Genomic DNA, 17,768 nt, shown 5'->3' with positions numbered 1-17,768 from the left:
TAATAATAATAATAATATATTTCTTACCCGCCTCTCCACTTAGATCAAGGCGGGGAACAACAGTGAATATAAAACACATTAAAAACTTCACTCTATCAAATGTAAACAGCCCAGAGAGCTTCAGCTATTGGGCGGTATAGAAATGCAATCAATCAATAAATAATAAATAAAAATGGTAATCTAGTACTAAAATCCACCAAATTGTTACTATATGCATTAAACACACACACAATGACTAAAGCAAACTTTCTGGCTCAAAAAGGTCTTTCCCTTGTTTTGGGCATTGGAATGTGAAAGAGTCATGAAGAAAAGCAGTCTTGAAGAAAATTATTCTTTAAAAAGCAAAACAGAGGAAACCTTCAAACATTTTGCTCAGCGAGAACCTTAATTTGTTACGCCATTCTAAGAAAGTTCAACAAAGTTAATGAAAATAATATCTCTGGTTGCTATGATCGGGTGTAAATTCCATCTCCTTATCATCATGCTTCATAAAAATAATCTTTATTGGAGAAGCTGCTACTGCTATTTTTAGGATCCACACACAGAGACAATCTAATGTCTATCTGGCTTCAAAAGCTACCCATTAGGGCAATGACTTTGTAAATCTGATCATGTTATTCTTTTATAGTGCTTTCTAGAGATTTATACGAAGTAATAGATTTCTTCTTAATCTGAGAAGGAAAGAGCTTTGCAAATCTTTCCAGTCCCCTGAGGCAAAGCTTGAAAACCTAAGGCCTTGACAAGTTTGCCCAGAGTGGTTTCAAAGAGCTCCACTGGAAAAAGCTTTTCTTGGCACTCATTATTAGATCTGTCTAAAGTTCACCTTTCTCGCTGAAATGGGAAAAAAGTGAGAGGAAGATGAAAAGTGTGTTAGATGTATTTGAAAATCTCAACAAGAGACTTCTGAAAGACCAGAGGAAAGAGAAAGCATACCAGAAGGGCAGAAGGAGAATATAATTCGGCCAAACATTCTTCATTCTAAATAAGGATGTTCTGCTTTATCCATGGCTGCTGCTGAATGTTCCAGGTTCCTTCAAAGTATCATATCTCCTGTGATAATGATTGTACTAGGTATGTCTGAACATTCAACTAATTTAATTGTAGTGTAAATCATGGAGAACAGAATAGCAGGAATAGACAAAAACTAGCAAAGAAAATGTTAATTTCTCTCAATGCCAACAGACAAAACTGATCCAACGCACTCATGTTGCTCAATTTTCTCTTAGTTCTAGAAAAGCAGAGATGGGAAGTTAGAATATATTTCTCTTTTCTTAGAAAAAGTCCATCTTTGCTGAAAATGCCTAATATAAAAGCTTGCCCTGGTGGGACTCCATTCATGGCGGGGGCAGAGACATGATCACGTTTTTGTTCATTTAAATCAAATTGGAATTGAAGTATCATGCCTTGAGCTCCAATCCAAGTCAATAGTGCTTGCATTCATGTAACTTCAGACATTTGTTTCAGACTGCTTTTCTTGTATTTGTTATTCACCTATTTGTTTAGTTTGGTATTTGATACTTTATATGCATACAGCTCTCAGTGAGAAGTACTTTCATGTCTGGGTATAAAAAACTAATTGTAGAGGTAAAATGAACATACTGAAATTAAATTAAATGTTTTTGAAATTATTTTTTAGCAATAAAATTAGAGTGGATGAAATCCCAGAGGATTCAGGCTGAATTATCAAAGAAGTCCAGATCATTTTAGTATGCCTACTACGTATATACTTTTAATAGTGTTCACTTCCCCCCCCCACTGTTTCCCTTGGTGCTATTGTCTGCCATGGGATTACAATCAGAGAGCATCAATGGGCAGTACTTGCTTGAGTTGTACTTCTTTCTTCAGCCACCTAAATTGGCCTTCATAGGTTTCCATTGTGCAAACTGCAAAGGAACTTGTCTTGATGGCAGCTAGAAGTAGTGTGAACTATACGTGTCTCTCTTTTCTTCACAGTTCTTTTTTTTTTTTTTTTTTGGTTCACAAGCTACCTCCTACCAAAAGCAGAATCTGCAGAAGAGACTACATCCAAGTGATAATGTTATGAAAACGTATGAAGAGAAGCCCAGGTGGCCACCTTGCAAATTTCCAATGTGGAAGCCTTCGACCTCTCCGCCCAAGCAGCAGCTATAGTCCTAGTGTAATGAGCTTTACAAACCCTGGGAGCCACTTTACCCTTAACTACATACGCCTCCCTAATACAGTTCCTTAACCATCTAGCTAAGGAACTCTTAGAAGCCATTTGACCCCTCTTAAGACCCCCTAAGAGTACAAACAATCTGTTAGAAGATCTGAAATCTTTGATTTTTCTGAGATAAACCCTAAGTGTTCTTCTTACATCCAATTTATGCAGCCATTGCTCTTTGTCATCGCTGGGTCTAGGGGAAAAAATGATGGCCAAGAAAACTCTTGGTTTAGCTAAAACTCAGATATACGTTTGGCAAAAATAAAATAAAATATGACGGACTTCCAAAAGAACTACTTTATTTTTTATGGAGCTTTATAAATGTTCTGTACATCTAGTTTAAAGTTTCTATATGAAATGCTGAATTGAGAACAACTAAACTTCCTGTTCTAATGAACTTTTCTTCTTCCTTTTTTTGTAATTAACTAGTATATTTCAATATAGGGCTAATCAAGACCTTTTCACAAGAGGAAAATGGTTCAGGGCTCCAATTTATTCTATGTTGAAAAACCACTAACCCATTGCTAAAATAATCCAGTTGTTTGCTATCTTTTAATAATTTTGCAGTTCTTTGAACCGAAATGTGGTGGTGTCATCCAAGATAATCTACCGTTATACCTTTGTATCGTCTCCAGATTTCTCAGCAGGTTAACAATAGGCCTTTCTTTCGCACTTAACCCTGTCCCATATGGACTACTGCTTTCTAAAATAAATTTCCACCCATATCTCCCTGCTCTGAGTAATCCACTAATTATATTTTAGGATATATCTTTTTTTAAAAAAACTTCTATCATCTTATAGGATATGTTTATGTTAATTTTATTCATTATGAATAGTTTAAGTTCAAGTTTATGTTAATTCTATTAATTTAAAAAATGTGAGGGAGAAAAAAAATCTTTCAAAAGGATCTGGCATATATATACCAGGAATAAGCTGAAGTGATGAGATTGATAAAAAGGTATATTATTTTCTCATCCCAATTATTCTATCTACTGAATTCTTACAAGACAAGTATTTTGAAGGAAAAATAAGTTAAGTAAAAACATACATTACCTTGAACATTTTTATTCTCAGGAAAACTTGGTAATAACAGCATTTCTGAAGACAGTTCTTCAACCTTTTCTTCCATCAACAAAAAAAGCTTTATAAGATGGGAAAGGCACCTAAGTTGATGTAGCGTTAAACAGAAGTTTCTCCCTTTTCTAGAATATTCCTGAGCATCTGTGAAAGAAGTAGAAGACAGTTTTGTGCAATATACAGAACATTAGAACTCAAATACAGAAATGTATCAAATAAGGTACATAATACTATAGGGAAAATGTGTAGTAATTGTAGGTCATTCTGTAAGTAGTACCCTTTGAAAATAGCTTAGAAACTGCAAAATATAGTGGCCTGCATCCTTACCGGCCAGGTCACTATATGCTCTTTCACTCATATTGGCTACCAGTTAGTTACTAGACACAATTAAATCTCCTGGTTACTACTTTTAATGCACTGTTGAGCCCAACATCTACAAGGAGCACCTACATCATATGAACACTCCACCCCTGCCCATTAAGTTCCAAGAGTGAAACCAGGATGGAACGATGAGGTTCTGTCCATCTGATTGGTGAAAACTATGTGAATGGAGGTAGTGAACTGGGATGGTGGCAGATGAATTATCAGACTTTCTTCCTAAATAAGGTTGGAACAAATAATTAAAGAATAGATTCTTCATTTAGGGGGAGATCTTTTCTGAGTTTTGCATTTATACTTTCTTAGCTACTATGAGCTTCCACTAGTAAAAAAACCACAAATACAATAATTACTCCATTTTTTAGTCTTATGATACACCACAAGGACAAAGATAATAAAGTTAATAAGCAATTTATAAAAGAACATTTCCTGCTGTTGTCTGGGATTTAGCTTAAAATGTTTCCTCCCAAAAAAGAAGAGGGGAAAAAAGCCTCAATAAATTATGCTGTGTCAGGTTCAAATGAGAACCAACTAGGATCTTTCTGATCTGTATACTTATGCCTATTATGGTTAGCTACTCGGCACACTGGAGTCTGAAGACTCATCACTGCAGTTTTAACTTGCTAGTTTATCCTCTGGGCTCCCTCCGTACTTGCTTCTCCCCTGGTCTTTCTATCTTTTACATTATCAAAAATTTGCATCATTTTTAGAATAGAAACCTTTGTTTCGGTTTTGAAAATAAAGTAAATGAAAGGCACCCCTTTCAATATAAATAGTTGGTATCACATAAATATGTCTTCACTGTGCAAATCACTGTATCATTTTCATACTACTTAAATAATACAGTTAATACATTTGAGTGGGAAAAGGCAGTGGGCTGGATCCAGATTTGCTCCTATGCGAACAAAAGGGCCCCTTCTCTTTGTAGAAATCCAGCAGAGACTTGAATGGAGGAAGGGCAGGAGGGGCAATTTTTGCCAATTCTACTTTTCCCTACAGCTGCCCGGGCAGCTTTTCAGGGTCTCATAGGAGACTGCAGGGGGAGGGAGAGACTGGTGAAACATGGAAATTATTTACCATGTATTCTTGTCCTCTTTGACTTAGGGAAGTCATTCAGGATTCAATAGGAAGGTCCTCCCCTTGTACATAAGAAAAAGCCAGGCCCAACAACTTCAGTTGACCCTGCAATGGGAGAGGCCATCCTTCTACACTCCCAGACCAGACTGGAAGAACAGAATATTCCCTCAACCCTATAATGGTTCCTTAAGAATTCACAAAATTCTTGCCAATTGGCAACTACAAGAGAAAACTGAAGAACAGAAAAAAGGAAAAAAGGACATCCTCAGGTGTCGCTATCTTCAGTCTCTACATGTGCGGCAAAGGCAGAACCTTTATGGTGTTTGGTCTTGAATTAGAGGCGAGTGGAATGAGTTTCATGAGTCAAGGAGAACAGGTATAAACAGAGATCATTCTAGATCCCTCAAGATGTGTAGGAGCAGTACCACTCCATGGTGGGAGCCAAGAGACCTAGACATCAAGTAGCAACTCCATTTTGCAGAACTCCTCTCCCCAAGGCTGCATCTATCAAGCAGAGTATCAGTCTTACAATGCATAGTTAAGCTATGGAATTCACTACCACAAGATGTGGTGATGGCCATCAATTTGGATAGCTTTAAAAAGGGGTTTGGATAAATTCCTGGAGGAGAAAGCTATCAATAGCTACTAGTCTTGATGCCTAAGTGCTACCTCCAGTATCAGAAGCAGTAAGCCTGTATGCACTAGATGCTGGAGAACAGACAAGGAACAGGGACTCTGACTTAATATGAGGAAACATTTCTATCTAAATGGAAGTGTAACACCATCTACATATCCAGCTTACACAGTTCTTTTTCCTCTTGCTGGTGCATCAGTTTCAAGCAAAATGTTGGGAGAGGAACCTCCTGAGTGCTGTGAAATAAGGACTTATCCTTCAGAAGGAACTACAGATCTGTGTGGAGAATCACTTTGTTGTAGAGGAAGACACACAAGTGGGGACTGGAAGACAGTGCACTACCTCTGAAACTTTCCTTTTAACTGCCACTATTTAAAAGAAGTCTGTAAGATGAGGATTCTGATAAGAGCAACATAACCCTCATTTCAAACACTGCCCTCATTAGAGTCATAAGGTTTAGGTTCTAGGTTAGGAACCTGTGAACCACTGGTGAGTTCTAGTGGGGTGCTTTTTGAAAAACCACCCCACATGGGGATAATCTGAAATTGATTCCTGCCTTGACAGCTCAACATGCTGTTTGGTGCTGCCACCTTCTCTGTGATTGTAGGTTCTATAAAGGGGCCTGCTGTTTGCTCACTTTCCCACGGTAAAACAGCGAGAAATGCTTTGCAGTCCAAGTTCTGAATAGCGGGCAACTTCTCAGGGTCTGCATGCCAGTAATGGACATGGACAGAGATCAAAGTGGCCATGGCCAATCCATATCTTTCCCCATGTCATTCATACAGACACACACACACACACATCCATACACCTTTTCCAGTCCTGCCTGTTCAACTGATTCATAATACTCTTCAGTATTTTCTCTGCTCAGCGTGGGAGGGGCTCCCTTTTTCAGTGCTGACCAGGAAAATGTCTTTTCTCTACTGAGAAGACTTTTTAAAAAGTTGTGTGGGTTGTTCATGGTTAACAAACCATGGTTTGTTATCATGGCTGGGTTCACACAATATAACAACCCATGATTCAATGAAAACCCACACTCAACCTTAACTATGTTGTGTGAACCAAGCCACTGAGAAATGATGACAATAGTGAGCCTCAGAACCATAAAGAAAGCATCCAAAACATGTATCTTTCACTGAGCATCCCCACAGCTACACCTCTCCAAAACTTATCAGAAGTAACAGCAACAAACGGCACAGTACAAAAATCCAGTTTATGTATCTTTACTCACAAAGTGATGGATTACTTGAGAGTAATTGACCAAACTCTTCCCCCACCCACCAAAAAACACACAAAGGAGATGATTTTTAAAACATGTATATTTAAAAAATAGGAATTTAACTGCTACAGCTTTATTGGCTGATGATACTGATCACACACACTCACAGTAGTTAAATAAAGTAAATTTGCACTGCAAAAAAGTCATCAGGAGGTTTTATCCATCCTCAGTCTCACAGAGGGGGGGGCTTTTTCCTTAAATATACACACACGCTTCACATTGGTGGTCAACAAAATTAAGCTTTATTTTGCTTGCCATCTTGGAGAGCATTGCTACTGCTGGATGGACAAAAGATCCTCTCAGAGAGGAACAGGAAATAGAAACTAGTTTGCTCTTCCACTGTAAGTGCCTGGGAAACGCAACACAAAGCAATAAGGGGACTGGCAGTGAGGGTTTGCGGTGTGCATAGTGCTGCACTAACATACAGTTAAAACTATAAAGTTCATTTTTATTTCGTCTGGGGGCAGGTTGATGCAGACAGTAAACAGTGCCATTTTATGAGGTCAGGGGGGAATCCGCACATCGTTCTCAGGCCGCTTCTAAGCGACCCCAGTGCGGCCCCAAAGCGATAATGTAACTTACCTGGAGAAGAGCTGAGGAAGAGACGTCCTTGCCGCTGCCGCCACCCAACTCCCTCCTCGCCGGCCGGCGAGGAGAGCTCGGGGGGAGAAGGCAGGGTGGAGAGCGGAAGAAGCTCTCCACTCCGCCTTCTTCCCCCGAGCTCTCCTCGCCGGCCGGCGAGGAAGGAGTTGGGTGGCGGCGGCGGCGGCGGCAAGGACGTCTCTTCCTCGGCTCTTCTCCAGTAAGTTACATTATCGCTTTGGGGCCGCACTGGGGTCGTTTAGAAGCGGCCTGAGAACAACGTACGGATTCCCCCCTTGTGTCTCTGAATCTGATCTTAGGGCCATTCCTTGAGAATCTGGGGTATTAAATCAAAAGCTAACATGCTGTTCATAGTTCGCTACCCAGGTGGCCAGTTGGTGAGATTTTGACTGTTCTAAAAACATTTTTAGGTATCTTTAAATCATCCATATTAAGAAGTTTAAAATAAAACATAAACATAACTACAAGAATATAAGACTGTCCTGGCATAGTCCCGGTCTCAGCTCTAATACCGCTTGCTAGAGTAGAGGAGGGTAAGCCAAGCAATATTGTAAGAAATTTATTCTGGCTGATTTCTAAATGGGTTATTTTTGTCAAACCCCAAATCTCTCCCCCATATGTCAACTGTGGGAGCATTTTGCCTCTAAAAACTCTCAAAGCAAGGGCAAACATGTTACCCCCTTTAGTTCTTGTAAAGCACAAAACTGCTTGCGACGATCTTGATGCCTTCAAAACAGAGAACATCATATGATGGGAACAATTACCCCTGTTGGTAAACCAAATCCCAACGTAATTAAAATGCCTCACTTGCTCTATTGTTTGTCCATCGAGGAACCATTTATGCTTTCGAGGGCGTGCTCGAAACACTACATTTGTCTTGTTATAATTTACACTAAGATGCTCATTACAACAAATTGCCCCAAAATCTTTTAGTAAATGCCTCATACCAATCTGAGTATATGACAGCAAAACCATATCATCTACATATAGCAGGATGGATAATTTATGGGACAGAGCTGTACCTGGATGGTAATCTGTTTGTTTAAATGCCAGTATTACATCATTCACATATAAATTAAACAAGAGAGGGGCTAATAAACAGCCCTGGCGGACTCCCTTAAATGTTAAAATTAAGCCTGATAGTTGGCCATTCAATCCTCACTCTCATGTGTGTATCAGAGTACAGTATTCTGATGTGTGTAAATAGTCATCAATCAATATTTGAGTTCAAGAGTTTTATTCACAGTCTACATTCGTGTTCTAGAGTTTTATCCACAGCCAATATTTGAGTTCCAGAGTTTGACCCACTGGTTAAAGACCACTGCTCTAAACTATGGTTTAGTACAATGTACACAAGCAGGAAAAGTCACAGTGAGTCTTGGACTTGCACACTCCCCTTTCGTTCTCTTCCTCCTCCTATGTAGCCAAGACAAGTTGGAAGCTTTGCTGTAGCTTGTCTGGAGCAACAAAACTGTGGTTAACATAGTCCCTGTTCATCCAACATGCTAAGCCATGATGGTTAAGCATTTTGAGCTAACTATGATGGTTTAGTATGTCTGTTATGTGAATGGCATCCTCCCTAACCATGATGGGTACCTAACCATGGTTTAATCACGCTCACTAAGCACTTGTTGCAAAAGGTTTAGCAGCATGTTGGTTGAACAGGCTCATTAACTACAGTTTGTTTAAAACAAGCCAAGTTCAAACCATGGTTTTCGCTTTAGTCAACACAGGAAGGCATGGTTAATTAACAGTAGAACTTTAAACTTCCAATCTCTCGATTGGAACTTTAAACTCTTGAATGCATGGGAATGAGGAAGGGTATGTAGGGAGCGGAGCACGTGAGCCTGAGACCACTGCAATTCTTTTTCTCATTCTCTCTCAAGTTTTTATTGTTTATAGCCAACGGCCATCACAATACAAACACAAAGCACACAAGTATAAAACAGAAAAATATTTCATACAAACGCAAGAATACAATAAAATTATCAGGATTTAAAACATTATTTCTGTTTAACCCCCTTAGAATTTGACAGTGGTATGGTTTAGAAAGCCTGCTCTTATCTTTCTTGCAGCTAGCGCAAATAAAGCTATCCTATAGCTGATGAATTGGTCCTCATCAGCCAACAGCCATCTAATTTTAAAATCATCTGATTGACCTTCTAAGGTGGTCTGGGAATTTAGCCCTGGACAAATTATATAATGGACAGTATAAGATATAATGTATGAGATCTTCAATATATCCTGATTCGCATACACAAAAGCGCTCTTTTACAGTTCTATTAGAAAATCTTCCAGCCAGATACTCAATGGGAATAATTTGAAATCTGAGCTGGATAAAAGCATGCCTAACAGGAAAAAAGGTTAATTGTCGCAAATAAATAATAATATATTTATTTTTACCCACCTCTTCCTCTGGATCGAGGTGGGGAACAACACTGAATACAAAAATACTATAAAATACATAAAACTGATTAAAAACATATAAAACCAATACATTATTAAAATAACAGCCAGACATCTTAAAATTTGACTGGGTAGGCCTGCCAGAAGAGATCTGTCTTTACAGTTTTTAAATTCAGAAAGACTGTTAAGTTGGCAAATCTGTCCCGGCAGGCCATTCCACAGTTTGGGAGCAGCAGAATAGAGAAGGTTGTCTACAATCTTGTAGATGCTTGATATTTATTTATTTATTTATTTATTTATTACATTTTTATACCGCCCAATAGCCGAGTACAATTGAGCTACTCAGTCCCCCTTAACAATGATGTTAGGCTTTTTCTGATCTGTTTTGATTTTGGTATACCAAGTAGCAAATTTACAGTTTTTTATGTATTCAGAATCTCTTTTGGCATCTTCACCAAACACAGTATCTCCGATCTTATGATAGGATACGTCAAGCATCTACAAGATTGTACACAACTGTCTCTATTCTGCAAATCCAAAAAGCACAATTTTGCTAAATGTTGTTCTGGCAATACAATATTGTGGATTTGTGTACACATGCTTTTAGACAAGGGAGACCTAGTTCAGTCCTTAATAATGTACCAGGTGTGACACTGCTAAGAGCATACGCAGGAACTTATTTTGGATTACATCACATTCATCTCTGTAGTGGCTACCCCAGATTGTTGCAACATATAGAAGTTGGGGCACAATCTTGGCTGCAAAGACCTTTAGTATTGGTTCGACTAAACGGTGGCCCTCGGCATAATGCAGTTTCTTTATAGGCCCCAATAGATGGGCAGCTGAAGATGTAATTGCCTCGGAATGGATATGCCATAGGGTATTTTCAGAGAAATTAAGCCCTAAATATTTGAATGAACAGCATTGTTCAATACTATGTCCATCCAGGGTCCATTTATGTTGCTCATGTCTTTTGGCAAACACAACCACTTTTGTTTTGCTGTAGTTAATGGACAGACCTTCCTGCTTGCAGTAGATTCTGAATATAGTGAGCAATCTTCTCATGCCAGTTTGAGTTAATGAAATAAGTGCCATATCATCTGCATAAAGCAGAACTGGGACCTTTTGTTTCCCAACTGCAGGAAGGAAATAGGCAGAAGAAGAAAGCTCCTGAGTTATGTTATTTATATAAAGGTTAAATAGAAATGGTGCTAGGATACAGCCTTGTTTGACTCCTCTTACTGCTGGGATTGAATCAGAGAGGGAGCCCGCCATGCCAACTTGGATTTTGAAATCAGTGTTAGAATAAAGTTGCTGCACAAGGAACAGAGGTGTTTATCAACTGAGATGGCATCTAATTTCTTCCATAACGGTGTTGTCGGTCTATTGAATGAAATGCAGATAACAGATCTACGAATGTGATACATAACCTTTTTGATGGGCTGTTTACATACTTTTGGATAAGATATTTCAGAACAAAGCACTGATCTATTGTGCTGTGCCCCTTATGAAAACCTGCCTGCATTGAGGACAAGACCTGATGTTCTTCAATCCATTGTTCTAATTTATCTAGCAGATGCTGTGCATATATTTTAGCAATTCATTCCTGTTCATCCATGGTTTAGCATGATGTGCAAATGTGGAAAAGGTTAACATATTGAGTATGCCATATTTCTGCAATTAATGATTATGTGTCTGTTTTTAGTGTCAGTTTTGTCTTTTAGTGTCTTTTGAAGGTCAGTGTAGCTAGATTAGGGATGAGTTGGCAAAGTGATCCTAAGACTTTTGTACAGGGTCCAATGAGTGATCTGAGAGCATCTAAAACTACGGTATGTTGAAGCTAAGCAAGTGTGGACCTAGATCAGTGTTCTGGATGGGAGGCCCAAGTAAGAGCGGACTATTAATAAAAACTTCTTCTTTTAACTTTTAGGGAAATTGCAACCTAAAGTGGCAATCTCCCATTACAAAAGTTGTTAGGTAAAAAAAGTGTGTTTGGATATGGGGATGGAGGTGGCAATACAAACAATAACCTATTAATAGTATACAAAGAGGTCTGAAAACAGCCCTTATATCATGAAAACAAATGCTGATTGTTTGGGGAGAGGAGAACCAGGATGGGGAAAAAGATAATGGTCAGAATCTAAAGATGGGATTTGCAATCTTTCAGAAAGCCACACAACACAGTAGGAGCTCTCTTTTTACCTTTCTCTACAGTAAACCCCATTGCTAAATATATAACATGTTTTGCACTTTAGAAAGGTGATTTTATTTTCAGCAGTGAGAACTACAAGAGAAAAGGAAAAGAAACTAAATTCTACCCATATGTATGGTTCTCTCTAACACATGCATGTCCTTCTCTTCTTTGGATTCTGCTCAAGTTTATTCAAAATTCATTATGTTTAAATAATCATAATACTATCAACATGTAGATAAAACATGGTAATGAACAATTAATTGGTATCTAATGTGCACAGCAACATTTAACAAGTAAAATTTCAAAGCAAGTGACTAAAGATTTATAAATATAAATCCAGTAACAATGTGCTTCGGCACTCTCAATTATATTAACTTTTTAGTAATGCCATAACTAGTACAATTGCCTTGCATTTGTGTCACCTATCATCCTCTTAACCAAATAAGAGGACTCTTAACAAAATAAGGAAAGCTTTATCATTGTTCCACATTTTTTTTCTATAATGCTATATTCATTTTATATGCACTAGTCATGTTCAGCCCTCATTCATATTATACTAGAATACTGTTAACGATAGTACAACTGTAGGTTTAAAATAATTTGATTTGCTAAACCAGAAATGACTTCATTGGGATTTAAGCTGCCTGTTTGCAAGATTGTAGCCTAATACTCTAAGCCTCCAAAAGGCAATTTAATATTTCTGCACAGCAACTGCAATACTCTTCCAACCTAAACTGCTAGAAACAGTGGCAGCATCTTTCCATACACAGGACTTAAGATAATTACTTAAAAATCCACTTCACTATTATAACATTTATACACTAGCAATTTTCTAAACAGCTCGTTTTGACTAGGTAACAGGTTACATTAAAATCACACAGATATAATTATTGCACTGCACACACAGAAAGCTATAAAATGTTCACAAGTAAATCCCTTTGACCTTGTTAATGTCTGTTTCTTGTTAATCCAAAGCAAACATTGTTTGTAGATTGCATTTGTTATAAAATATGAAAAAAAGGAAATCCCTTAACAGTTGTTATTGATTCCAGCATTTACAGGCTGAGATTTAAGTGCCATTTACAAAACAGAACAGATGCAGATGCTGACAAAAAGGTAAACAATTGTTGCATGGCTTACTGCCAGACCCTGAGCCGATATATTAAACTCCAAGTGAAGCACATTTCCCCTATGGATTGCACTTATTGCCACTTCATTTCCTATGTGCACTGTCTCTCTATTGCTCTGCCTGGCAGTAAGCTATTTCCAGTTCTTTCATGACCCCTGAGGCCTAGTGCTACCTCACACAGCCATTAGCGAAGGGAATTGCATGTGTCTGACACGGCCTGAAACCAATTATTTGATATTTTCTTCAGAATGATGCCCAACTCTGTTGGGAATGAGCAATCATGAAATAATTTACCTCCTGATTTAATTTTTTCCTGCACAAATTAGTTGTAGTCTGAGCTAGCTATACACAGCTGCCTGTGACATATCTCTGTCTTATCAAGATTATACTTGAAATGATGAAAGAGGGAGGGGGCTGAATAGAATAGATTGGGAGATCTTGCTTTAAAAAGGCATTGACAAGTTTATCAGATATACTGATCATATGTACTCTCAACTGATTGAAAATGACAGAATCATAAAGAGCTGCCACTGCACCAGGGGAAACCACATGGATGCAAACCATTATCGAAGTGCTTCAGATTTTTTAAACATTGGTTTGCTTTTCAGTTCCCAGCTAAAACCTAGTGATAGAAAACATATTTTAGGGTGGGGTGGAGAGAGAAGAAATACAAATGAACCAAACATACAACCATTATTTTTGTAGTTTACATTAGTGTTTTAAGTTCCCCTCAAAACAAAACAAAAACTATTTTACTACTTGTAATTCTAGGAATCTGTGTGTTCAATACTTCTTATGTCAAAATCACAAATGGCTGTGAAAAGGGATTTCAACCTTTCTAATCAAAGAAAGCATGGGAAAATTCTACAGATTCTGTAGTTTATACTTATTGCTATGAACTATGGAGAGAACTAAGCAGTGTTTATACAAAAGTCTTGAAAGAGAACCACTAATCATAAAGCACACACATACCGTGTTCCATAAACTCAATCTAACCCAGTAAAAATATGGGCTGAGATCCAAAGAACAGTACAATTAGTTCCACACACCCAAGGGGGCTTTGAGCATGTGTTTCTTGAACAGCAGCTGCCATGCCACATGGCAAACCACTTTTGAAGCTGAGGGGTATTTCAAAAGCAGATTCTGATGTAACATGGGCCTGCTATTCAAATAAAAGAAGTAAAAAATCCCACTGGGCATGTCTTTCAAAAAGGCTAATGGGAAGAAACGTGAACTCTCAAGTCTTTCTAGAGTCCTTTGCTGTCATTCAGGAACCACATTACAATTTAAAAGCAAAATGATGGGCACAGAACATCTGTGATACTATGGAGCAGTATTAACATTGTTGGGAACCATACATTTTAATCTCGACTCTGATACTGATTCTGTATTTTAGTGCAAACTGTGTGACAGGCCAAATTAGGTGATACATGAAATGTGCAGTTTCGATTTAAGAAACAAAACAGCTATGGGCACCCAAAGTAAGATTGGGACCACAAGGAAGGGGTTAACCCTTTGTCCAAATGAATGTCAATCCCCTGAGCTGTTCTTCTCCTAGAAGGTAAATTACCACTGACCCCAATGATTGGGCCCCAACCCTACTTAAAACAAAACAAAATCAAAGACATGAAATGCAACCACACATATCACATTTCATCGAGTTTGGCTCTTTTTCTATGTAAAACAAAAATACAGTCATATGATATTCCAACGTCATAATACTGCCTACACTCAAAACATTGGATTGAATATCCATACACCATTGAATCCTGCATCGTGAGATCATGAAATTAAATCCCTCTTCCCTGCCCTCCTCCAATTCTAGGAGAATGTGTCAAGTGGGACAAGGAAGTCAATCCCACAACAATCATTATACATCATATAGTTCACTGTCAAAGGAAATATATTTAAACAAACTGGAAAATCCCAAGTTGTAGCATAGCCTATCTTCATTTGCAGAAAGGATTCCCAATAATCATAAATGTATGATTACTGAAGCTTCATCAGTTATATGAAAGGCTATGTGTACTATACACCTAAGTTCTGACTTTCACAGTACTATCCCAAAGACTCTAGTAATGAAAACTATATTTTACATTGCACAAACTTACCTATAGTTGCATATTATTTAGTCAATTTTATTCTGCTTCTAAAGCCAATTTCCATGGTCTTTTCAAGAAACAGGAAAAAATTAAAGATTAAATAGCATGCAGCTTAGGAAGAGACAGTTTAGGGCACTATCCCATGCATGTTTAGGCAGAAAAAGTCCTAAATGTGCATAGGATTGCACCTTTAAGGACAAACATAAGAGAACAACAACTGTGCAAAAAGAACAAAATTAATGCTGTTCAGCAATGCTTCTCAGGATGATAATTATGTCTAGAATCAACCTTCTCATGTCATTGTGATCTGAGTGGACAAGCTTCATGGAGTTGGTCAGTCCCAGATCTGTCCACCTTGGTACAGATGGCTGAAGGTAGGGGAAGGGTTGCTGTCATCCATAAGGAACCCATCTCCTTCACCAGAAGGCTAGTTTATTTGAGGCTTTGTACCTGTTGTTGGGCCAGAGGCACAGATTAAGGATTTTGCTGGTGTACCACCCACTCTGCTGCCCACCAGTCTACTTACCCAAGCAGGCCAAGATGGTTTCCAGTGTAGTGTTGGAAAGCACCAGGACACTAGGGAAGACTTCACCATTCACACCGAAACCATGTTAGAAGGACAAGGATAGTTGGCCATGGTAGTCCATGCTTTAGTAACCTCCCCATTCCACTATTGTAATACATTGTACATGGGCCTGCCCTTGAAAACAATCTAGAAGCTCTACTTAGTGTAGAATATGGTTGCTAGATAGTAAACAGGTGTGGCCAGATGGGCTCACATTACACCAATCCTGAGGGAGATGCACTGACTGAATATTTGCTTCTGGGTTTAATTAAAAGTGCACTTTTAGACCTAAATGGCTTGGGGCCCAAATACCTGAATAAAGGCCCCTTCTCTCTATACCACCATACCCACAATTTGGAAGTCTGCTTGGGAGGCTCAACTCAAGTATCTTTCAAAAATTCCTGTGTTGAACTCTCTCCGCAGAGAAGTGCATCTGATGCCAATTTTGCTATCTTTTTGGCATCAGGTCAGAGCTTTTTTTAACTAGTTAAATTTTAATGCCTTTTAAATTGCTTTATTACTGTAATCTGTTTTGGTTTTATTGAATTTTAGGGTTGTATGGCAATTTTCAGGTCTTGTTTTATACACCACCCTAATATCTTTGGATAAAAGATGGGTTTAAACATCTTTAAATAATAATAAATAACAACAAAACCAGCAGATGACTAGTGGAATTTTGGAAGAAAAGGGGCTCAAATGCCCTATAGGGATGTATTTTTGACATTCTTAAAGCTGCATGAGATGGATTATGCCATTTGTCAGCAAAAGGAGTGTGTCAAACTGTTTTTCTAAAGAACCACATGCATATACAAACTTTATTAATGATTCATTAAGCATTAAAAGTATATATATATCTCAACACCTATTTCTAAAAAGTTTACTGCATATTAAATCCATATGATCGAAGACAGCATATTTTTAATGTTCACATCTAGGTCAATGTGAGAAATAGCAACATATGCTGAGCATGTGAAGGGTGGGAGTTGATATATCAGCCTATTAATTTAAAGTTGAAAGTAATCTCTGAGAAAGTATTTTTTAAATTGTAAATATTGCTTTTGCACAGATAACAATGTAACCTGCACCAAATGTTCTTTTAAGTGAGCTAGTTCTTTCTTTTTTTAAAAAAAAAGCTAACCAAGCCTTGTATTAATGAAGGTATACAAAAAATGCCCTACAACTTAATAGTATCTCAGCAAGGAACACCTAATTAAGTTCTACTCAGGAGAGCTGGTGTGTGTTAAAAAGAGTAACGTAAAGAACGGTGTAACAATTTTCTTGTCAAACAATACTGTAGGAGCCTTAGAAACCTCTTCAGGAGACCTTTTAGAAGTCCTTCTTCTTTTGGCTTTCATAGCCCTCCATGGTTTCCTTTACACACTACTATATGTTCCTAAGAAAATCCAACTTAATAATTCTCTCTCAACTTCTTTGTCACACTCTTTTTTATTAAAGAGAGTACTCTAATATATAAATCTCAGCCTGACCTCTGACCACTCAACAGAAATCAGATTGAAGAGTAAATCACTTTTATCTTTTATACTTGGGAGGAGAACACAATAATTAGGGGGCATGGTGAGTTAAATGTTCTTTTCACCCTTAGGAGGAACACCCAGGTGTGCAAAGGAAGCTTTGAAATGAAAATAATTAATGTTTTCTAATTGGAAATATTCTGAAAAAATGACCAAAAAAATTGAATTGCTTTTTTTTAACAAAATGTGCATAGGAAATCAAATCACAGACATAAAACTTTATAGTTTTAAAAAGATACAAATATGCAACACATACAATAACAAAATAAAAATAAACCCCTTCATAAAGATATTTAAAAGACAAATATTAATATATCTTTAATATTTTCTGAAATAATGTATCCAAGAATGAGGTTCATTCTTTAAGCAAATTGAGTTCATTAATTTAGCTACCATAATCTTACTCCCTATAAGCTTAAAAGTAGAAAGCAATTGACGAAATTCAGTATCACACAAGCAGTCGTCCATTTGCACAATGGGATATTTCCCTGCACATCCCCAAATATGTTCTGGAGGGTCCTCTAACCCTCTTGAGCAAATTTTGAGGGTAAAATCACCCCATCCCCGTTCTGCTGATGGAACCCAATACATCATCAGGAGTAATTAATTC

The 17,768-nt window shown here is 37.8% G+C and overlaps 1 protein-coding gene across 1 annotated transcript in view; it reads right to left on the bottom strand.

Moving 5' to 3' along the window:
- Nucleotides 1-17,768, bottom strand: part of KIAA0825 (KIAA0825 ortholog) — a 247,300-nt gene that overhangs the window by 179,038 nt on the left and 50,494 nt on the right. The window contains exon 5 of the mRNA XM_063129596.1: nucleotides 3,236-3,403. Within this exon, the coding sequence (XP_062985666.1) occupies nucleotides 3,236-3,403 (168 nt within the window). The remainder of the gene's footprint in view (nucleotides 1-3,235; nucleotides 3,404-17,768) is intronic.

The sequence above is a fragment of the Elgaria multicarinata genome, chromosome 6, assembly GCF_023053635.1.
Source record: "Elgaria multicarinata webbii isolate HBS135686 ecotype San Diego chromosome 6, rElgMul1.1.pri, whole genome shotgun sequence".
In the NCBI taxonomy this organism is placed as follows: domain Eukaryota; kingdom Metazoa; phylum Chordata; class Lepidosauria; order Squamata; family Anguidae; genus Elgaria; species Elgaria multicarinata.
The sequence above is the reverse complement of the archived record's forward strand: the minus strand, read 5'-3'. Positions and strand labels throughout refer to the sequence as shown.